This window comes from Schistocerca piceifrons, chromosome X (assembly GCF_021461385.2).
Source record: "Schistocerca piceifrons isolate TAMUIC-IGC-003096 chromosome X, iqSchPice1.1, whole genome shotgun sequence".
Taxonomy (NCBI): domain Eukaryota; kingdom Metazoa; phylum Arthropoda; class Insecta; order Orthoptera; family Acrididae; genus Schistocerca; species Schistocerca piceifrons.
The window spans coordinates 203510056-203533900 of NC_060149.1; the positions used below are offsets into that span (position 1 = coordinate 203510056).

The window sequence follows — 23845 nt, forward strand, 5'->3', positions numbered from 1 at the left end:
TCTCCCCCCCCCCCCCCCCCTCTCTCTCTCTCTCTCTCTCTCTCTCTCTCTCTCTCTCTCTCTCTCTCTCTCTCTCTCTCTCTATGAAAGGTGATAAGATATATCAAGAACTACTGTCCTATTTCTTTGCTGACATTTTCCTAAATTTTTGAAATCATGATGTATTCTAGAACAGTATCTCGCCTTAGCAACAATAATATTCTCAGTAAATCACAGCTTGGGTTTCTGAATGGTTGCTCTATTGAGAATCCCATTTACATATTCACTCACCACATTTTGCACGCAGTGTATAATAGAATAGCACCCGTTGGTATTTCCTGTGACCTATTTGAGGCATCCAACTGTGTATATCACAGTATTCTCCAGGATAAATTTAAGTTTTATGGGATTGGTGGTATAGCCACTCAATGGATCATACCTAATCAAAAGAATGCAGGAAGTCGTACTTACTAATTCAACCAATATAGTCCATGTACATAATTCTAACTAGTGAGAAATCATGTATGAGGGTTTCCAAGGCTTGACCTGAGGAACAAACACACACACACACACACACACACACACACACACACACACACACACACACAAAAAAAAAAAAAACTGTAGAACTTATCAATCTTTTCAATAGTTAACGGTTTTATACACCACCGTACAACTTCCCGGGACGTAAGTAAACGAAACCCAGCATTAAAATAAATAAATAAATAAAACGTTCTGGAGTATGCTTTGATGTGCAGCAACATGTACGCTGCATATTTCGGTATTACGAAACTATAAATTCGAATTCCAACAAACACAGCACTTTAGTTTTCGAAGAATTGAAATCGAGATTGCAATGCCCTCTTGTAAGCATGTCATAGATCATGTCACGTCATCTCGCCAGCTGATGACAACAAATATTTAGAACATACGACAGGTGATGTAGCGAGCCAACAGCAACATCACTGTTAAGCAGCACGAACACACAAATAGGCAAAGTGAATGGGTTAAATTAATATACATGGTGTAGCTACATGAAAAGTTATGATTTCACGTATAATATTGGTCTCTAAGATTAATAAGCTGCAAGAGAAGGTAAGCTTTCACATGTAATATCGGTCTTTTTTGCCTGTGTTTCGGTATAAGAGACATCACACAAATGTGCCAGTAAAATTTAAAACAATGACAAAAATGTCTGGTCTTCTGGGCTCTAAATTCTTTTCAGTGGCTGGTCTTCAAAGTGTTAAAGAGAGAGTCAGACGCTCTGTGATACAAGAAATTCATCGCGCATTCTCGCACGTAACAATTTACTTTGGCTAAAAGGTAATTTGCTTTGAAAATAACGCTTTTCAAACCACCATTCGCAATATTTTCTTGAGACTTGTTAGAAAGAGGTTTGTTTCAGCAGTTGGCAGAGAGCGCCGCCGGAAAACAGGCGTTAATGTGCGTGCGCAGCTACGATGACGTAGGAAGCCCGTAGCTGGTACGTATAAAGCATTAAGAGACCTTACATTACGCCATAAAGGAAACAGGACATCATACTCCAACAGCATCGAAATTTCGTAAACCATACTAAAATGCAGGATTCGACTTTAAATGCACACTCGTATTTTCAGATTCACAATGAAGTATTTATTTTTTTTATTTGTCGTATGACAATACAGACACACAAGAAAGAAACAGACAAATCACTAAAATAACAAACATTAATAATTGCAAACAAACATCACTAATATAACAAAGTTTAAGGATTTCATACAAACATCAAGTCTATTGATAAAACCTATCGGATTTGGAGTTGCAAGCAGGAAGTCGTCGGGGCTCCCATTATAGGCTCTTCTGGAACACTCTTCAACAATGTGCCTGATGGTCTAATTTTCTCCGCAGTCACACTGAGGGGATGGTATTTTACCTCATTTATACAGGGAGTAAGCACATCTGCCATGACGAGTTCGAATCCTATTCAGAGTGGACCACGTTCTGCATGGTAGGTCAAAACCAGGTGGCTTTTGTGTGATGCAAGGCATGTTATGACTTTGCCATGCATTTCATTTTTCAGACCATGCGTTTTTGATTCTGAAACCTTCTTGTGCACAGGTCCTTGATGTTCTTGTTTGCGGGTTCCTAGATCGAAGCCTATTAGTGTTTGCAGCCTCAGTGTCTTGGTAGATTGGCAGGCTTCGATTTCCCCATGATGTTTTTGAATTTACGTACAAGGGTGTCAGTACGTCGCAGGTGTGGCGGCGGGATGTGGCTTAATAGTGGGAGCCATTACGCTGGAGTGAGTTTAATTACTCCAGAAATCATCCTTAGAGTGTTATTCGACTGGACATCCACCTTTTTTTTACATGTGGGCTGTTTAGCCAAATTGGAGGACAGTATTCGGCAGCCGAGAATACAACTGCTAAAGCAGAGGTGCGGAGAGTGGAGGCCGTTGCTCCCCAGGTAGTACCACAGAGCTTTTGAATAATGTTGTTTCTTGCCTTTAATTTTTCGGCAGTCTTTGTCAGGTGCTCTTTAAAAGATAGTGTTCTGTCCAGCGTCATGCACAAGTACTTCGGAGTTTTACTGTGCCTGAGAATGGTGTTTTAAAATCGAATGTTGAGTTCCTTTCCAGCGAGTTTGTTGTCGAGGTGGAAGCAACTAACTTCTATTTTGGAAGCATTTGGTTGTCTCCACTTACGGAAATATTCACCCATCATCTTCATGTCTTTCGTTAGGATGTCCTCAGATGCTTCAATTGTGCTACATCTTGTAGCGAGGGCCCAATCGTCAGTAAACCCGAACTTTCTTGATTGTGTTTCCGGGAGGTCTGCAATATAGAGGCTAAACAGCAGTGGTGCGAGCACTGATCCTTGTGGTAAGCCATTATTTAGTTTTTTGATGGAGCTGTAGTCAGTGTCCATACTTATTTGGAACACCCTATCATTGAGCATGTTGTCTATTAAGCATGCTATAGATTTGCAAGGAATTACTCGGAGAATTTTGTACATGATGCCTTCTTTCAACACAGAGTCGTATACTGCTGAGAGGTCAATAAAGGCCACTGATGTTTTCGATTTTCTCTGGAATCCCGCCTCAATGAAGTAGTGAATGACAACACCTGATGATTACAACTACTTCCTGGCAGAAAGCCCGCCTGTTCAACTGAGATCACCCTGAATAATTCTAGGCTAATTCTGTTATATATAAGCCTCTCTAGTAATTTGTAAATTACAGACAGCAGGGCAATTGGTCTGTAGCTTTTTGAGTTGTCAGCTGGCTTCCCAGGCTTTAGAATAGCTAATACCTTAGAGCGTTTGAGTTCTTGTGGGATATTGACAGTTTGCACAATGTTTGTAAAAAATCGAACCAGCCTTACTTTTATATACTTGCCACAGTTTATTATGAATTCATGGTGAACGTTGTCGAAACCTGGTGCCTTTGTTGGTTTGACATCTTTCAGAGCTTTTTCTATGTCTTCGCTAGAGAAAGGGCGAGAGTTCTCACTTCACTTGTATGTGTTTTATCTTTTGGTGTCCTAGACGTTAACTAGATGTACAGCTATGGCATTTGGTCTTACAGCTGCTTTTTGTCGTTGTGCTGGTGGGCCACTCTAGTTTTCTCAGCAGTGACCATGCTTGCCTGCTAGACGTTTGGAAATTGAGGCTTTCTACAGTTTCCGTCCACTTTTGTCTTCTGGCCGCATCCAAGCTGTGAAGCAGTTCATCCGCTATTTCCTGATCTCCAGATTCAAGGAAGCTCTGGTATAGTTCTTCGCTGGTTTGGGACCATCCAGGGTTGTATTCTTTGCGGCACCCTCTTGGTATGTGCTTCTTGGCCGTGCTTATCATGGCACCAACAAATCTTTCGTAATTTTTGCTAGTAGGTGGTATCCATCCCAAATATTTGTCCAGGTCTGCGGAGAACCCAGTCCAATTGGCGAGGAATAGAGGTAATTAGGAGAATTTGAGTTCCTACCTCTATTACGATTGGACAGAGTTGCAAACTGGGCAGAAGACGAATACTTATGCCATGTATTCGATGCTAAGAATCTATTTACATTTAGATCAGCTGCCTGGAGACAGGAATACAACCATGACCTGTGTTTCGTCTCGTCCAACAACAGACCAACCTCTCATGGCCTCGTGTGGAGTTCTGCCCAACTTTCCGCACAGTCAACGCCATCCAACAATGAAGTATGTTCCAACCTGATACTAAGCTTTTCAGTGTTGTTTTCGGGATGTAATTTTTCTCTGACTACCAGTACTGTATTATCTCATGTTTGGATCTTTATTATGGTATAATGCCATGCTATATGGGAACTATAACTTGGCACGCGGGCACCCCAGTTCCGGATCGGAAACTATCGACAGCAGTCGGGAGATTTCGTGGCGTCGTGATTTGTACATGTTGCCAACTGTATGGCGTACACTGCATTTGTCGTCCGCCTTGTTGCCTGCTCTGTCGGTCGCTTAGCTGTGCTGTTGCTGTCAGTGTGTAGCAGCTGTGTTTTCACTGTTTCGAAAATGAGTGATGATCCGGTTGCTGACCCATCGCAGGAGTTACTGTCGACTCCAGTTCGGGAAAATAATCCGGTTATGAGGACCGCTTGTCGTAAAATGATGAATGTAGTGAAGTGCTGCGATGATGAAAAAAACAAAAATCGCCGTTACAACCAATTTGACAGTCTTCCCTCAGAGCTGCGATGTACACTGGGAATAGCCTGCGTAGTACTGCGAGAGTTAGAGAATTTGCCAGGAATCACCCAGACGTATCCCCAGGAACTCCTGGCAAAGAGAGGTTAGTTTCAATTATAATCCTATAAGAGAATATTTCTAAATAGCTCTACATTTGGTTGTAATTAATTTAAAATGTGTACTCTTTTACTGATAGAGCCAGTGGAAAGACAAGATGCTTATAGTAATGACTAATCGTACACTAACCCACTTATCAAAATATTCGAATGCAGTTCGTAAAAAAAGTGTTTTATTCTCTTCCACTTAGGAGAATACGCGGGGAAATTGAATCAGTTGTTGGTGACTTCAACAAACGAGTCATCAGGGACACAATAGAAGAGTTTTATACTGAATAGGGCGGCAGCGAAATCTTAAGCAGTTGACATACTGGCAACAAGGGCCACAAAGTAATTCGCTTTACGCCATGCAATTGCGATTTGAATGCCATTGAGCTAGCGTGGGCAAAAAGAAAGAGACTCGGGAGAGCAACATTACAGGTGACATGTCATCTGAAAATATTGACTCTTGCAAGCACTTTTTTTTCAGGCTGTTACTGCGGAAGACTGGAAAAGTTACTGCAAAAAGGTGCAAGAGCTTGAGCGGGAGTACTGGAGGCATGGCGGTGTGATAGCGTAGCCATTGACAACCTCACTGTCGACGTCGGCACTTCAGATACAAGTGACGAGTTAGAGAAAACGATTACGTGCGAAAGTCAAACTGTTAGTGCATCGGAATTAGAAGCTACAGCAAAATTGGCCTGTTCATCCTTGTTTTATTATACAAAAATGCTGAAATGTGTGGCATCCAGTAACTTTAAAAAATAAACAATAAGCTATCTTCCATTCCTAGTGTCGTAAATTGTTCTTTTACCTACTTCTAATACCGCATTTATTTTGATACGGTAATTGATAACGAAGAACATTAATGTCTTTATTTAATATGTCAGTACAAACAGTCATCTCAATTGCGATAGCACGAAGTATTTAACTGACGATTAACTCTGTCCTACACATAGTTGCTTTTGTGGAAGTTTAAGAAACACGTTTGTGTTGCCTGCACTGCGCACCTGCAGCACATGGAGGCGGAGCTTGTTCCGCTCCTCACCCATAAGCAGGACTTGGGTCACGTGAACCGCTGATCGCGATGCTGATTGGCTGAAAGTTAAAATCAGTAGCTAATCAGAAGAATGGGTGAGATCTGAGCGAATGCAACATCTCTGCTACACACGTTCTCGTATTCACACTTAATGTGTGTGAATTTCCTTGCACATCGTGAGACAGTTATTTAGTTGAAATGGCTGGTTCTGTTGCGTGTTATTTATATGTCAGTGAATATTCAGCGAGAAAGCATTCGAATGCTCATTTGAGAAATGTGCATAAAATACAGCCAGGTGGCTTCTCTATCAGAACTACTTAGGTGCAAAAAAGCAATGTTCTGGTCATGGCCAAAATGTGTTCTGTACTAAATGACACTACAAATTCCACTTTCTTCTTCATGAAGCTCTATGGCACCAACGAAATGGTTCCCCACGCTAGCTAAAATTAAGTGCTCAAAAAGTGGCTGCAGCTTAATTTTTTTTTTTTTTTTTTTTTTTTTATAAGTTGCGACTACATGTGGAGCAGGAGCACATGGTTGAGATGGTAAAACAAAATAGGCCTAGTGAATTCCAAACGAAGGACGGTAAGTGAAATGTACACTGCCTACTTAAATTAATATCGTCCATTGTTGATTATTACAGACCTCCCTGACCTGTGGCTATTAGCTCTTGTTTTTGTTGGTCAATAGAACATGTGCTTATTTGTAACCAGTAACTCGTGAGGGTATCTAACAGTGCAGTTTTTTTTTTTCCTCCTGCTGTTTATTTTACACTTGTTGAATCTGAACGCAATTGTTTTTCATCGATGCTTTTATTTTAGACTTTCTGAAGTGGAAGTCTGAGGAGGAGAGAGAAACAAAAAGTAGATTTGTCTCTCGTTATGGCACTAAGCATTTAAAGTATGGCACTGCAAAAACCACCTTTCTGTGCCACAGACGTGACACATGTTCATCGAAGTCAGGTGGCAAAAGGTTGTGTAAGTTCCAGGGTACTTGCAAGGTGGGGAACCATTTCGTTGGTGACAGAGCTTCATGAAGAAGAAAGTGGTCATTTACTACAGAACACATTTCAGCCATGACCAGAACATTGCTTTTCTGCACCTGAGTAGTTCTGATAGAGAAGCCATCACTGCTGAATAGTACCTTAATTGTAGAATTTTGCTGGCCTTTCAGTGATCCCAAGTAAATATGGCATGAAAGTTTCAGAATCCATTGCCAGGTTTTCTTTTAGTTATTTAGTTATATGTAGTTGACTGACTTTTTTGTAGTGAGGGAACATTGTTTTTTACTGTTGAGAAATTAATATTGTTATGGATATGTGATCTGGAGCAAAAGGTGTGAATATATTGATTGGCAGTTCATATGAATACAATTTCTGATGGTAGCATGGGGTTTGTTTGGGGGAGGAGACCAGAGAGCGAGGTCATCGGTCTCATCGGATTAGGGAAGGACGGGGAAGGAAGTCCGCCGTGCCCTTTCAAAGGAACCATCCCGCCATTTGCCTGGAGCGATTTAGGGAAATCATGGAAAACTTAAACCAGGATGGCTGGACGTGGGAGATGGTAGCATTAATGCAGTTGTAAAAGACCAGATGTTGTGGACCATATTGACCACAATAATGGCGATTGTAATGCCATTTACTTGGGTGTGTGACAGCAGGTGTATTACAGTAATACAAGTGTGGAAATAAGTTCTGAAATACTTATGTACTGCCCTGTGTTATTGCATGTGTCACAGTAATTGTTTAAGAATAGATCATTAATGCATCTGAATAGACTAAAGGCAATACTTTTTTTTTCTTGTCCAGCATGTTAAATAGGATGGATCAAACTCAGAACTCGCCTCTTTGTAGTTGGAGTGATTTTAAAAAGTTGCAGATAAAATTGCTGAGGGGGTCACTTTCCAGAGAATTCTGGATGATGTGTGGGACTCCATTCACTCAAGCAGAGTGGAGCGGCTGCATCTCCTGACTCGACATGACATTCATAACATTAAGAGAGACTTCGCCATTGGTGATGATCGCAGCATAGCACTAATGACGTCAGTGTTAGTATGTGGTTGGAGAAAATGAAAGACTGTGTTCTCCTCTATAAGAAAGAAGGTAAGGCCAGGGAAGATTTTGATAGCACTGACTGTGATAGTGTTAATGACTGACTACTAGAAGCAGTTATTGGTGAGATTTGTACAAAATATTGTATGTGTAGACTCCACACATTGTACAAATGTTTACAAGTTGTTGGTGACCACATTGATAGTGGTAAACGACTTTGGTTCAGGTATGTCTGTAGCATTCTGTGTTTCAAATCAGGAGACTACTTTCATAATGATTAATTTCTTTAGTGCTGTGAAAGAGTCATAAAAATGTCAGTATTCATGTCTGACGACACTAATACTTTCCACAGTGCGTGGTCACTAGTCATGGGACCTGCAGAAAATAATCTGCCGTGTGCTTGGCACATAGACTGCAGCTGGCAGAATAATTTGAAGACAGTCCGTGGCAATGAAGAAAAGAAAGCACTTCTGTGCAAAGCTCTTTGTACATTGCTTGAAGAACCGGACAAAGACAATTTTGATGAGCTGCTGGAATCTTTCATCGGGCAGCTTCAAGCAGATGAAGGTACAAGAGATTTTGGTGTATATTTCTCTTCAAATTACTTTTTCCTGCCTCAACAGTCTGCATACTGTCACCGCCGCAATCTGGGTATGAATACAAATATGCACGTTGAAGTAATGCATCCAGTTTTAAAATATTGTTATCTAGAGGGAAAAAACAAACAATAGAATTGACAAACTACTTGTTGTGTTGATGAAATTAGTGTGTGACAAACTGTGTGCTCGAATGGTTAAACTGTATAAGGGTGGCCATTCATATAGAATCAATGTTATTGAGGCTCATCACAAAGCTTAATGTAGTGTTAAGGAGAGTGACATAACAGTCAATACTGATGGCTCAAAGTCTCGTGTGAAATCCCAAACACATTGTGTTGTAACACGTACTGTTATTTTAAATAACATTGAATGTAAATTGGAGTGCAAGATCATGTGTTCCAAATGTAATATATGTATACATACTTTCAGTTGTTCCTGTGCGGACAGTTTAATTCATTTGAACATATGCAAACACAATCATGCAGTGTCAATGATGGATACATTACATTCCAGTGCCACATTTACACCAACTGAAGCAATTGTGACAGAAGAGGCTTGTGCCATTTTGTTTTCGCTGCAAACAAATACTAATGACCATGAGAACACATCTCTGGCCCGCGAACTAGTGTCCATGTACCAAATTCTGATTAACCGTGTCAGTTCAGGTAAAGTGTCCACAGAAATCCTGAAGTCACTACAGAAAGATGCAGCTCATTCACTGTCACTTTTTCAATCAGACTGCAGGGAAGCTCCACGGCGCCCCAGCAATGAGAGAGACCCGGTAAATGTAACAAACAGCCAAAGGGCAGTTTGAAGAAACCAACCCTTGCTGAAAAAGCAAATATTGTTTCGGCATTGAGGCAGCCTGAAAGTGAAATATTAAATGTTCTCACTGATTCTGACCATAATTACTGTTGGCACTAAGTTTTAGATGTGTGTGCACTTCTGTACATTCCATGGTTTGTAGGCCTACTGGGGAAACTCACCATGTAAAACAAACTAGTAACGCATTGTGCTTGGTACCCCTGTTGGTGATGTGGAAACCTAAGCAATATTAATAAAGAAAATAAAAACTTTTTTGCAATGTCGTCTCTCAATTGATACATTGACTGAAAATACTACTTGATTATATTTAAATGAATTGCTGTGTAACTAGTGGAGAAAATTTAGATGTCTGCAGAGCAGTGTGTGTGGCATGAATTTGAAGCCCCTTATCACATGATGGACTGAAGTGTGTTGTAACAATATATTGCAAAATAAAAATGCTTGCATAAAAATTACAAGCTATTTTTCACTTCTGAATCACATTTCAATTTGGTTCATTACTAAGAGTTCAACAGAATAAAATTCAGTGCACTTAAACTAAGTATCTGATTCTCCCTTATATTTATTTAACAGCTCTGAATGTGGCAACTTCCTGAAGAATTTTGTACTTGCGTTCCTACAGTAACTATTAACCAAGGAAATTTGTGGTAATTAATTTCACACATTGTTCAGTCTGAGTAAATAAGGTTTCTACATCATCCAAGGTGCAATTACAGGGCAGAGTGGCACAGTTAGTATGATTTACAGAATATTGAGAATTGTGGGACACCATTTTCTTTACTATAATCAATCATTTCCTTTTCAGTATCATTCCAAGCTGCTTTAGCATTATTTTTAGAGTTTACAGTATCATGTGCTTTACATCTACCAATTATAATTTTAGTTTTATATACCTTTCCAAGTCTTCAGTACCTTTTGAGGTTGTTCTTTCAGAATAGGAGTTTTTATGTAGATTGATACTGTGCAATGCTTATGGCAGAATTTACCAACAAGTAGGTAGCAAAGAGGAAAACAAACTATTTTGGAGTCTTTCACCCAACTTACTACAAGTTGTCAGTCAAATGTGTGTGAGCTGCAGTAACCGTATTCACAGTAAAGATGTGTTTCACCTGTTTTTTTGTTCACACTTCACTGATGACAACACCTCATTCCTGTTTTTGCAGTTTTAGAGCATTTTCTGAGTGAAAGAGGAATTTGCATTTGGTAGGCTGGTCACTTTCTTCTTCTTCTTTTTTAATTCTCAACATGATATGCTTCAAGTTTAAGAATTTTACAACAAAATGGACACTGTGCTGCTAGGAAATTGAGAGCAATAGAAGTACTAATTGATTCTGAGATACCAGAGACTGTGTGAACATGGACTGGAAGAACATGTAATCAAGATGTACAACGTTCTTCCATTTGACATATGAAGTCTTCCATTTGTAAGGTATGTGACCATTCAGATTTTCCATGTAGTAATTCCACGGAAATGTCTTAATTGCTAAAAACTTTATGTATGATGGGTTCTGAGTCATCAGATAATTGGGGCAAATTTACACAAAAGACAAATTATGAAAGCTAATACATAGTAATTATGAGGCCAAAGTAACAGCAAGAATGGAAATACATACTGAGTACAAGTACCTACAATATGCTTTCGTAGGCTCATAGAAGTTAGCAATACAAGAAAAACATACCGCCTCATAATTGCTGTTAGACAACATTTGGAACATTGGGAACTTCATGTCAGACGGAAGACAGCAGACTTGAGGACTGTATTGTTTTAACTTGGTGCCAGATGGTGTTGATGTCAAAGATTGAGGCAAACCAAGACATAGCTTTTATAATACACAAAAACAATGTAAACATTCCAGCCACATTTTTGGATACAAGAAACTTGCATGTTTCAGTGGACAGGGACATAAGGGAGGCAGAGTTGCTGTATATTTAAACAAAAAGGTGGACAGACAGAAACATACAGAAATTGTCTTGAAGCAGCAGCTATACAGAGAAAGGAAGAAGAGCTTAATATTAGGGCAGTACAGATCTCCAAGTTGTCAAGTAAGACATTTTCTCAAGTAACTGCATGTACTACTAGAAAAGGATACCAGAGAATTCACTTACATAATAGTAGTAGGTGATAATATAAAAACACTAGAAGGCAGTTCTCATTCAAGAGACTTACCGTATTTACTCGAATCTAAGCCGCACCCGAAAAATGAGACTCGAAATCAAGGAAAACAATTTTTCCCGAATCTAAGCCGCTCCCGAAATTTGAGACTCGAAATTCAAGGTGAGAGAAAAGTTTTAGACCGCCCCTCCAAATCGAAAAACAGTTGGTCCATTGTAACGTGAAACAATTGAGGTCGAATGGATGAAGATACAGCTACAGTAGTTTGGTTCGAGTCGTAAGCTTAACAGTTAAGCTTTGCCAGGTAGCCATTGCTATGTCAGGCGCTCCGTCCGGATTTATACGGGTACCCTTCCTTTTTCGCGTGCTTTGTCTGGTTTGAATCGATTGCTTATTTTGCTTTGATCTGATAAGTGCCGTTCTCTTTGTTATAGGTGTTTATGTCACTCTAAGCTGAAAATCCATTATTGTACTGTGTCATGCATTGTTTGTTACATTCTGATCATGCGTGTTTACGACCTGTCGCCGCTCGCGGCAAGGCTTGCTTTTGTGCGCGCTGCAGCGGCTTACAATTTAAAAAAAAGGAAAAAAGAGAGGAATTGTCTCATAAGCGAAACAATGGCGAGAGTCTGCTATTTGTTGTTACTTAAACTGCTGCTTTCTTTGATAATGATCAACAAGAACCAAATAACAGACTGCGTGTGATAGAAGATGTTCTGAACGAGAGTTTAGCGAAAATTTTTCTCTGTTTGAAAATCTTTGCAGACGACTTCTTTAGTACATTACATTCTGCACAGAAATTAGGGTCATCTTAGATTTAAAAATCTATTCAGTTGCCATGCTTAGTTTCTGAATGTATCACTATTCAGCATAAGAATAATACGAATATAAACATGACATGATATGTATATTCTTCTGCGTTTGCTGTTCTAGTTTCGTAGTTTATTAGGCAGACAGGATTTAAATGAAATAGCAGCAAACACGAAAGAATACATTGCATAATGTATACATTCTTCTACCTTTTAATTTAGTTACTGACGCAAAGGTTTTGGCGCCAGTATTTATCTTTGTGCCTGCAAAGCATACCTGTTTAGTGCGACATATATTTGACGGCAGAAGTTAGTTGTGGCGACACCTACCAACATTTTTCCGAATTTCCGCTTACTTTGCACTCGATTCTAAGCCGCAGGCGGTTTTTTGGATTACAAAAACCGGAAAAAAGTGCGGCTTTGATTCGAGTAAATACGGTATATGATCAAATCAGAACTTCACAACCTAAATTCGTGGGGGGGGGGGGGGGGGGGGTGGCGGGGGGACTACTATAGGGATGCTGTTTTTCCATCATTTGCAACACTGGTAGATCATGTCATCAGTCTATACAAAAAGTTCAGGTATTAAATATTACTTTCAGACCACTGCAAGCTGTTGATAGAAATAATTGACAAATCAAAACACAATGCATACACATTTATGGATGTAAGACATAGTAAAAAAAACTAAAGGTGTTACACTTAGCTCAGAAAAATGGAGTAATAATAATAAAATTTTATAGTCGCCAGTCTGTTAAAGCAATAGACAAAGTTAAAAGCATACATTTCCCAATGTACTTTAGTTTGCATGAAATGGGTAAAAGTAGAAACCACATGTTACCAAACAGTACTTTCCTCTTAAAAAATTCAACAGTGTAAAAAGGATTGTTTACTAGTAGCTTATACAATTTGGCTTTAAAAACATTTACAGGCAATTCTTTAAAATCTTTGCTTAGTCTGTTAAACATTCTTAGTCCAAGGACTACGTAGGAGTTCTGTGATTTACACAATCTATGGTGTTCTGTTTCTAGTATTATAGCTACAAATATCACTTCTCAATACAAATTTTGAAACATTGTTCCTAATGTACAACAGAACATTATAAATGAATAGGTTTACTATTGTTACACATTGCAATTTAACAAACAGAGGTTTACGGTGTTCTGATTTACTGTAATCAGTAATTATCCTCAATACTTTCTTCTGCAAAAGCAAAATATTTGTGAGAATTACTCCCCCACAATAAAATTCCACATCATATAATCCTTTGGAAGAAAGCAAAATATGTTGATCTTACATAGTTATCTGGAATATATCTTTTTAAATTCCTAATTAAATAAATTACTCTTGAAAGTCTACCTGATATATTTCTGATGTGTGGTTCCCAGGTCAATTTGTTATCAGTAGTAGTAACACCTAAAATTCCAACAGTTTCTAGTTTATGGTGGTTAGGGATCTCCTTCAAGCTAACATTAAGTTCCTGGGGTTTACTTTTAGTAAGAAACCATTCGCTCTGAACTGTAATGAAGATTGAGCAAGGGTACTTTTGGTCAATGTTTTCAGTGCGGCTAGATCTGTGCTTTTATTTAGAAAAGTTGTGTCATCAGCATACTTCCATTCTGCCCTCTCCAGTGCTGTTCTCCACTGTCCTCTGACCCAGAGATTTTATATCTTCTTCCACATCATCTATCCACTGTTTTCGTGGCCTTCCTCTGTCTGGCCTCCATTCTTCCAGTACCCATCCTGAGGACATGCCCAAGCCAGGCTATTCTTTTACTTTTTATAATTCCTTGTATGAAGTAGTCCAGCTCAGTACTCATTCTAGATCTCCAGAAACCATTATTATCCTAGACTGCCCAACAGACCTTACGCAGCAATCTATGTTCAAATATCCTGAGCTGTTGCTCATCACCACTCGTTAACGTCCATGTTTCGCGTCTGTAGGTTACGGCTGGCCTCATCATGACATTATATAGTTGCAGCTTCAGCTGCATATTTAATAACCTAGAGGCCAACAATTTCTTAAACATGGGAGCATCTATTACCACTTAGGATGCGCAGTTTTATTTCAGTTAACAAAGAATTTGTGCTGCTAATATTAGAGCCCAAATAGTCAAAGTTCTGCACATGTTCAAAATTGAAACCGCCTGCTGATAATCTATCCACGTTATTTTCCTTCCTGGTGAAATTCATGTACTTAGTCTTTGTTTCATTTATAGGAAGGCCTCTAGGTCTTGTGGCTTCTTTCATCTCACATATTGTCCTCTATAGTGACATCCTTTTACTAATAATTGTTACATCATTGGCATATGCACATATCTGAGTCGACTTTGTGCCTATGTAACCAGATATCCGAAGCTTCTGCATGGCTGCTTTGAGTCAGATTGGAAAGCATTGTAGAGAGTGAGTCCCCTCGTCTGACACCTTTACTGCAACCTTGGAATCATTTAGCATTTGTGCTCTATCTAGGCTATAAAAGGCCTGCTTGAAGTCTAAGCAGAGGTTATGAAGCTCAATGTTATACTCTTATATCTTCTCATGTATTTACCTCAACACAAATATCTGGTCTGTTGTTCAGCTATTAGGTCGAAATCCACACTGATACTGCCCAAAATCTCTTCTGAATATGGTGCTAACCTGTTGCAGATAATACTCCAGAAGATCTGATAGGTTACATTCAGCAAGGTAATTCCTCGGTAATTTGAACAGCAGGTCTTGTCTCCTTTCTTGTGTATTGATTGGATTACACCTAAGGTCCATTCTTCTGGGATTCTTTCCTGATTCCATATCAACTTAAGTTTGTGGATCTGCTTTTGAAGATCAGCTCCCCATTTTTTAGCAGTTCTGCAATTATTTCATTGGTTCCTGGTGCTTTATAATTTTTTAAACAATGCGCTACCTTCCATACTTCCTCTGATGTTGGATCCTCTATTTCTGAATCTATGGTATAATAGAGTGGCTGCCCATTCCTGGTAGGATTGCCCTCCAAATTCCCTTGAAATATTCTCGCCATCTATCCACAACATCTTTTTTATCTGTCAGCAAATCTCTCTCTTTGTCCTTACAAGCTGTTATTTTTGGTCTATATTCTTGAGTTCCTTTCTTGTAGTATTTTCTGCTTTCATTCCTTTTTTACCGCTCTTCCATCTTCTCTATCTTTCTCTTCATGGCTTCCCTTTTTCTCCTCCTGCATACCCTTGCTGCCTCTATTCTCTTTTCATTATATAATGCCTGATTCGATCTAGTATTCTGCTGCAAGCATTTCAGCCTTGCTTTCTTTTTCTGTTCCACTGTGTCTACATTCATCATACCAGTCTTCATTCCCAAGTCTCCTTACTTCTTCCAGTATTTCATGTGCATTAATAGAGTTCCATTCTTTGTCTATATCATCTCCACGATCTTTTGTTTGTAACTTGTGTCTCAATCTGTTCGGGTACTCCTGAACAGTAGACCTATCTTTCAGTTGTTCTATATTCCATTTCTTTACCCTGGTACTACTTCCTCTGACAGCCATGGCAAGTTTCTGTCTCACTTTGGCTCCTAGTAGGTAATGGTCAGAACTAGAATTAGCTCCTTGGAAAGTGCGCACAATTTCCATATCACATGCCCACCTCTTTTATGTCAATATATGGTCCATTTGGCTGGCTTCATTTGTTTCTGGTATTTTCCACCCTTACCAAACACACTTCTGAATGCCTCTTCCTTTCCCAGTTTTCCATTATAGTCACCAAGAACTATTTTCGAATCATATTTGGGTATTCTGTCGCACACCTCCTGTAGTTTATCATAGAAGATGTCTACAGTATCTTCATCTGATTCTTCCATGGGCGCATATACATTAACAAAGGTCACACTGTGAAATCTGCCTTTCATACGTAGAGTACATATTCTTTCATTATATGGTGTGAAGGCAATAACTGATCTATGCATATCCTTGGAGACTATAAACCCAACTCCATACTCCCCTTGTCTTTCATCTTTTCCTGAATAGTACATCGAGAATTTCTGCTTATAAATCTCCTCTTCCCTTCCACCTGATTTCCTGCAGTGCAACATCTCCTATTCCATACCTTAGCAACTCTTCTGCAACACTATTCATCACTCCTGTTTGCAACAGTGTGTGCACGTTCCATGTTCCAAACATAAGCATTGATAAATCCATATTTCTAGATAGTTTGTCTACGTAGGGGCAGTCCGGCATTCCTTGTTGAATTATTCGCAATAATAGATTTTTTACAAGGCAGGGGTATCAGCCCTGTGCTCAACTCCCTACCCTATGGTGTGGGTCACACATCGTCTAACTCTTCAGTTGAGACCACTCCGGCTGGTAAATATCTCAACCTCATCAGAGCACACAAAGCCTCCCACCCACCACTGGGGGTGCCTATGGTAACGCAGTGTCCCCTAGGAGGGGATCATTAATCATTAACAGAAACAATAAAGATCCAAGCACTCACATTTGTGGCACTCCAGACCTAATATAAACAAAATTTGTCTTAGTGATTAAAATTCTTCTGGGTATTAAGCCATGTCATTGCTAAAAACTAACAACAATAATAAACTAAAACCAACATTTTGGCCAAATTGCAATGGCCTTCCTCAGGGCACGACTTGTTTTGCATGGGGATAGGTGCTTCTATTTATTACAGACTATCAATGTCTGACGGCACTGTCGTAAAACTTTTAATTGGCCCTCTAATACGATTGGCTAGTCATGACGTAAGGGAAGACTGAAGGAAAGAGGCTATTCGTGGATGTCCATGTTGTCAGTGATTGGTAGCAGTCCACCAATCAGCGTTTGGCTTCTGGTCGGCAAGTTTTCTTCCTGGTGTGCACGGAAGTGGACTGACAAATTTGACTTCTTTCTACCAATGCACACAACTTGTTGGCAGTTCTCTAGGAAAGATTTAAACATGCTTATACTGTTGCCATCAAAACTGTAATAGAGTAGCTTAGTCAACAAAGTATTATGCTCTACAGAATCAAAAGCCCTGTTTAGGTCACAAAACATAGCCGGAGCATAGCCCCTAGCCTTGAACACAACTAGGAGAAATTTTACTTGGGAATCCATTGAGTCAGTTGCGGATTTACCTTTCCTGACCCCAAACTGATTATCACTGATTATATTTGATTTGCCCAAATAAACACCAACTTTTTTATACATTATAGTTTCAAAAATTTTAGAAAAAAAAGGAGTTATGGATATGGGCCTATAGCTAGTGGGACAGTTCTTTTCAACTTTTTTGTACATGGGCACAACTAGAAATTTGTAGTTTCTCAAGGAACTTACCTCCATCTAGAGATTTATTTACACAATAAGTTAAAGGATAAATTACACCGTCAATAACATCTTTAAACAAATTACATGAACTAATCATAGTAATCAACACTAGCTGAAGGTTTGAAATTTTTCCCTATTTTCAGGACAGTACTTTGATACACTCCTGTGAAAGAGCTTGGGAAAGGCTTTTCAAAGCAGTTGTTGCTGATACTAAGTGCGGTTTCGGGAGGTTCGTTTATTAACTACTAATTTCTTCAAGAGAATTGGCGTTCTATGGGTCGGAGCTTGGAATGTCAAATCCCTTAATCAGGCAGGTAGGTTAGAACATTTAAAAAGGGAAATGTTCAGGTTAAAGCTAGATACAGTGGGAATTAGTGAGGTTCGGTGGCAGGAGGAACAAGACTTGTGGTCAGGTGAATACAAGATTGTTGTTGTGGTCTTCAGTCCTGAGACTGGTTTGATGCAGCTCTCCATGCTACTCTATCCTGTGCAAGCTTTTTCATCTCCCAGTACCTACTGCAACCTACATCCTTCTGAATCTGCTTAGTGTATTCGTATTATAAATACAAAATCAAACAGGGGTAATGTAGGAGTAGGTTTAATAATGAATAAAAAAATAGGAGCTTGGATAGGCTACTATGAGTAGCATAGTGAATGCATTATTGTAGCCAAGGTAGACACAAAGCCCAGGCGTACCACAGTAGTCCAAGTTTATATGCTAATTAGGTCCACAGATGAAGAGACTGACGAAATGTATGATGTTAAAAAAAAATATTCAGTTAGTGAAGGGAGCTGAAAATTTTAGTTATGGGGGACTGGAATTTGATAGTAGGAAAAGAAAGAGAAGGAATAGTAGTAGTAGGTAAATATGGAATGGGGGGGGGGGGGGGCAAGGAATGAGAGAGGAAGCCGCCTGGTAGAATTTCATGCAGAGCACAGCTTCATCATAGCTAACACTTGGTTTAAGAATCATGAAAGAAGGTTGTATATGTGGAAGAGGCCTCGAGACACTGGAAGATTTCAGATAGGTTATATAATGGTAAGAGAGAGATGTAGGAACCAGGTTTTAAATTTTAAGGCATTTTCAGAGACAAATGTGGACTCTGAGCACAATTTATTGGTTATGAACTGTAGATTAAAGCTGAAGAAACTGCAAAACGGTGGGAATTTAAGGAGCTGTGACCTGGATAAACTGAAAGAACCAAAGGTTTGTAGAGTGTGTCCAAGAAAGCATTAGAGAATAATTGACAAGAATGGGGGAAAGAAATATGGTAGAAGAAGAATGGGTAGTTTTGAGAGATCAAATACTGAAGGCAGCAGAGGATCAAGTAGGTAAAAAGATGAGGGTTAGTATAAATAGTTGGGTAACAGAAAAGGTACTGAATTTAAATGATGAAAGGAGAAAATATAAAAATGCAGTAAATGAAGCAGGCAAAAAGGAATACAAACATCTCAAAAATGAGATTGACGGGAAGTGCAAAATGGCAAAGCAGGGATGGCTAGAGGGCAAATGTAAGGATGTATATATCACTAGGGGGTAAGACAGATGCTGCCTACAGGAAAATTAAAGGGACCTTTGGATGAAGACGAACACTTGTATGAATATCAAGAGCTCAGATGGAAAACCAGTTCTAAGCACAGAAGGGAAAGCAGAAAGGTGGAAGGAGCATTGAGGGTCTATACAAGGGTGACATACTTGTGGGCAAAATTATGGAAATGGAAGAGGACGTAGATGAAAATAAAATGGGGGATACAATACTGTGTGAAGAATTTGACAGAGCACTGAAGGGTCCCAGAAGTAGACAACATTCCATTAGAACTACTGATAGCCTTGGGAGAGCCAGCCAGGATGAAACTCTACCATCTGGTGAGCAAGATGTATGAGACAGGCGAAATTCCCTCAGACTTCAAGAAGAATATAGTAATTCCAATCCCAAAGAAATCTCGTGTTGACATGTGCGAAAATTACTGAACTATCAGTTTAAGAAGTCATGGCTGAAAAACACTAACACGAATTCTTTACAGATGAATGGAAAAACTGGTAGAACCCAACCTTGGGGGAGATCAGTTTGTATTCCGTAGAAATGTAGGAACACATGAGACAATACTGACCCTTCGACTTATCTTATAAGTTAGATTAAGGAAAGGCAAACCTATGTTTCTAGCATTTGAAGACTAAGAGAAAGCAGGGAGTAAAAGGCTATTTACAATTTGTACAGAAACCAGATGGCGGTTATAAGAGTTGAGAGGCATGAAAGGGAAGCTGTGGTTGGGCAGGGAGTGAGACAGGGTTGCAGCCTGATGCTGAGGGAATTAGATTAGGAAATAAGACACTTAAAGTAGTATATGAGTTTTGCTATTTGGGGAGCATAATAAATTATGATGGTCATAGTAGAGGATATAAAATGTAGACTGGCTAAGGCAAGGAAAGCGTTTACGAAGAAGAGAAATTTGTTAACACTGAGTATATATTTAAGTGTCCGGAAGTCTTTCTTGAAAGTATTTGTATGGAATGAAGCCATGTATGGGAGTGAAACATGGGCGCTAAATAGTTTGGACAAGATGAGAATACAAAGATTCTAAAAGTGGTGATACAGAAGAATCCTGAAGATTCACGTAACTACTGTGGAGGTACTGAATAGAATTGGGGAGAAGAGGAATTCGTGGCATGACTTTACTAGAAGAAGGGATAGGTTGGTAGGACATGTTCTGAGGCATCATGGGATCAACAATTTAGTATTGGAGGGAAGTGCAGCAGGTAAAAATCTTAGAGACAGACCAAGGCATGAATACACTGAGCAGATTCAGAAGGATGTAGGTTGCCGTAGTTACTCAGAGATGAAGAAGCTTGCACAGGATAGAGTAGCATGGAGAGCTGCATCAAACCAGTCTCTGGACTGAAGACAACAACAACAACAATTTCTTCAATGGATTGGATACAAAGTTTCTTACATTCTTCTGGGGTTATGGCTAGAGTTAATTACACTTACAGCTTCCTTGCATTTTTTTCTTTTTACTTTTCAATGTTTACTATATCATGTAGTTTCTTTGCCTCATTGATTGCCTGCTTATACTTAGCTCTAGCATACAATTCTGATTTACCAGTTCCATACAGTCCAGAATATAGCATAACAGTAACACAGTTATAGGAAATCCATGGATAAACATTGGGGCAATAAAATATTTTATGCTGTAATAAAAGCAAAAATATAATGAGAAAGAAATGGATCACACCAGTCATTCAATGGGCAAGAGGGAACCTGAAAAATTCATGAGAGGCACAAAAAATATTGAAAATCGAACCAGTAATGAAGACTACACAAACAGAGAGAGAGAGAGAGAGAGAGAGAGAGAGAGAGAGAGAGAGAGAGAGAGATTCCCACAGATCGCTAAAGGAAATAAAGATGTTGTACTTCAAGAAAGCAAGTACCCACTTAATATGGCAAAGACTGTCTGGACTTTGATTAGCACAGACAGAAAAGAAATAAGTACCAACAATAATGAAAACATAATACCTAAAAAAAAAAAAAGAAAGGAATTTTTGGCCCCACACTTCATCACTTCCATTTTCTATGAGCAGAATCTTAACTGTGGTAGACAATCTCATATGACAAAATCCCACAAAATAAAAAGAATAATGTATTTCTTTAAGCAATGTTAATGTAACAATGTTTATTCCTTTCGAACAAATTGTACGGAAATATAAAAAATAATCTGCAAAATGAAAAAAAAAATGCCATAGGGCCTGATGACATTTGCACAAGAGTAGTTAATTACTGTTCAGAGTTTCCAGTAGAGCCACTGACATTTCTAATAAAGAAGTGCACGGAAGAATCCCTGAGCCTCAAAACCAACACAGTATTGGGCCAACTGCTTTTCGCTCTCTATATAAATGATATGAGTACACTAAAGGGTCCAAATGTCATACATGCTGATGATATGGTCAACAGAGGCGACTAATTCCACCCGTCGGCTTTGACCAGTGACGTAAGGGTGGTGTTGTGCGTGACGTATGATGGTGCGGAGTTTAGTTTATGAGTGTGTTGTGTTTGTAGATGTTGTCTTGTTGTGGTTGGTGGTGTCCTCTGGTGGTATGCATATAGTCTGAGTGTTATGTGGTGTATTGGGTTCATTTGGGTGTTGGTGCTAGAAGTGTGCTTTTATTGCTCGTGACTGTTATAGAAGAATGGAAATTGGTTTCAGTGAGTTAAGAATTGAGTTTCTGTTGTGTGTATGTTATTGTGGTGTTGTTTGCTGTTTGTAGCATGGTAAGTCATTTACTTCAGTTTGTGGCTTCTATTGTTAGGTGTGGATATGACTTCTAGGTTTAATAGTGCACGTCTGCGGGCTAAAATGGGGACGACATGTTATCCGTTATTAAGTTTCTGCAACTTTTTGGGCTTGTGGTGGAGATGGTTAGCCAGAGTTCTGGTGTCTCGGACCAAGGACTGTTGGTGAATTTTTGTTTTCGTGTGGAGGGTGAAGGTCGAGGAGGGGGGAGTAGGTTGTAGGTGGGTTGGGAGTTTGGTTTGGTTTGGTGTGTGTGTGTGTGTGTGTGTGTGTGTAACTTTTTTGTGCTAAGTAGTCTATTATTTTGGGTCTATTATTTGTGTGTTATGATGTTCAGTGGAGTTTTTGTGTGTTGATGTTATTTACTGCACGTGTTGGTGGTTGATGTTTTGGTATCGGCACTTGTGGTCGATTTATGTATCTTAGGGGAAGTACTCAATTTCAATTTTTTTGGTATCGTCAGTTGTATTTGAGGCAAGCAGTGTCACCACACCCAAGATTTGTCGGATTCCACTATCAAACTGTACCTGCAATCTAAAGAATCATGTAGACATTATGGACTATGAAATCATAAAAGAAATAATCACTGAAATGGGAGAGCTCAATGGAAAAACTTGTCATAAATGAAACAACTATCAGGGTAAACCAGTGCATAACACACATGACAAATTCATTTATATGACTATTACAAGCAAACTGATTAAATGGAATAGGCCTACTCTTTTTGCATGAATACATACAATGTTTTTAAAGCACACAGCCTATGAACTCTGCACTGACTACCGACTGTGTGTGTGGTATGGAACACTGCAAGAATCTTAAGCACCTGAACCAATAATGAAACAAAATTTCTTTACAGATATAGAAGCAATAACAAAATCCAATACTGACAAGTCTAACAATTATCGCAAGAAGCTTCCTTAGGACCTCTAATTATATTATCTGACAACTGAAGAAACTACTTTTCTTTTACTCAAGGAATGTATGATAATACAATACTGTGTCAGTTAAATATATTTAAACTGAGCGTCAAATACGATCCTATATTTGGACTGATGTCATAATCGTAAATTCGACGAATAATTTGTCGATACACAGAATAACATATTACTAGGAAACCAAGTTCAACGAAAATACCAAACCACTCATAACAACATCTTGACAACCCACAGCACCGACAGATGAAACGCGTATCAAATTTTGTTGGAAAGGTTCTTCCATATTTTTGTAAATGGGAACCATTATGTTAAACCATTTTACGTACAAGGAAAATGTTATACGGTCTTACACTTGCTACACGGCTACCCTTAACTTGTTTCTAGTTTACAAGGACGTATAAAAATGTGGGAACAACCGAGTTAAGAAAAATCAGTTGTTGATATTTCGAATTACTCGCAATCCAATGCCAATAAAGTTTTGGAAAAAATAAATAAACACCACAATATTAACGTAGCTGTATTGTTTCGCTTTTAATCACAACAAACATGTACTGTAAACAATCATAAGAGAACTGTAACAGTATAGATTTGAAAATTCATTCATAGTCAACAAGCCACCAACAAAACAACGTAAAGTATACTCACATATACACAGCTGAATTACGTATGCATAATACGACCACACGACGATCGTAACTATGAAGAGTACAGGAACCCATTTAACAGTTTGGAAGCACCACATATACAGTTTTGTACGGTTATGATCGTTAGTGTTCGATGGCATCATTTGAAACATCCATACACTTTCATTTCTCTGTCACACACACATATCTACACAACAAGACACAGCATGACAACTACACATCCGCATACCCAACGTGATTCCATTCAACTACCTAAGTACAAAACAAAGATATTTCAGTTACGTGACACTCCCACCAAAGATTTGTCATGTTTCACCTCACCCTGCAAATCGATAAATTAATCACAGACTATATATAGACGTGAAAGGTGATCTGCGTAATTTTTAAAATAATATAGGTATAATATAGGTATAATACTGAGGGCTATTTACATTTCTTTCATGTCATTATCAAGCTTGTGACTTTTGCAAAGACCATACCCGTACTAAGGTGTACAACTATCTT

At 39.0% G+C, this 23845-nt stretch overlaps 1 protein-coding gene across 5 annotated transcripts in view; it reads right to left on the reverse strand.

The window, feature by feature from the left end:
* LOC124723158 (palmitoyltransferase ZDHHC2) overlaps positions 1-23609 on the reverse strand; it is a 279047-nt gene extending 255438 nt beyond the window's left edge. For 4 of the 5 annotated variants that reach the window (XM_047248352.1, XM_047248350.1, XM_047248353.1 and 1 more), the window contains exon 1: positions 23343-23609. In XM_047248352.1, the coding sequence (XP_047104308.1) occupies positions 23343-23493 (151 nt within the window). In that variant the 5' untranslated portion in view covers positions 23494-23609. The remainder of the gene's footprint in view (positions 1-23342) is intronic. The other variant, XM_047248351.1, reaches the window with a different exon arrangement.
* Positions 23610-23845: the final 236 nt, after the last annotated feature.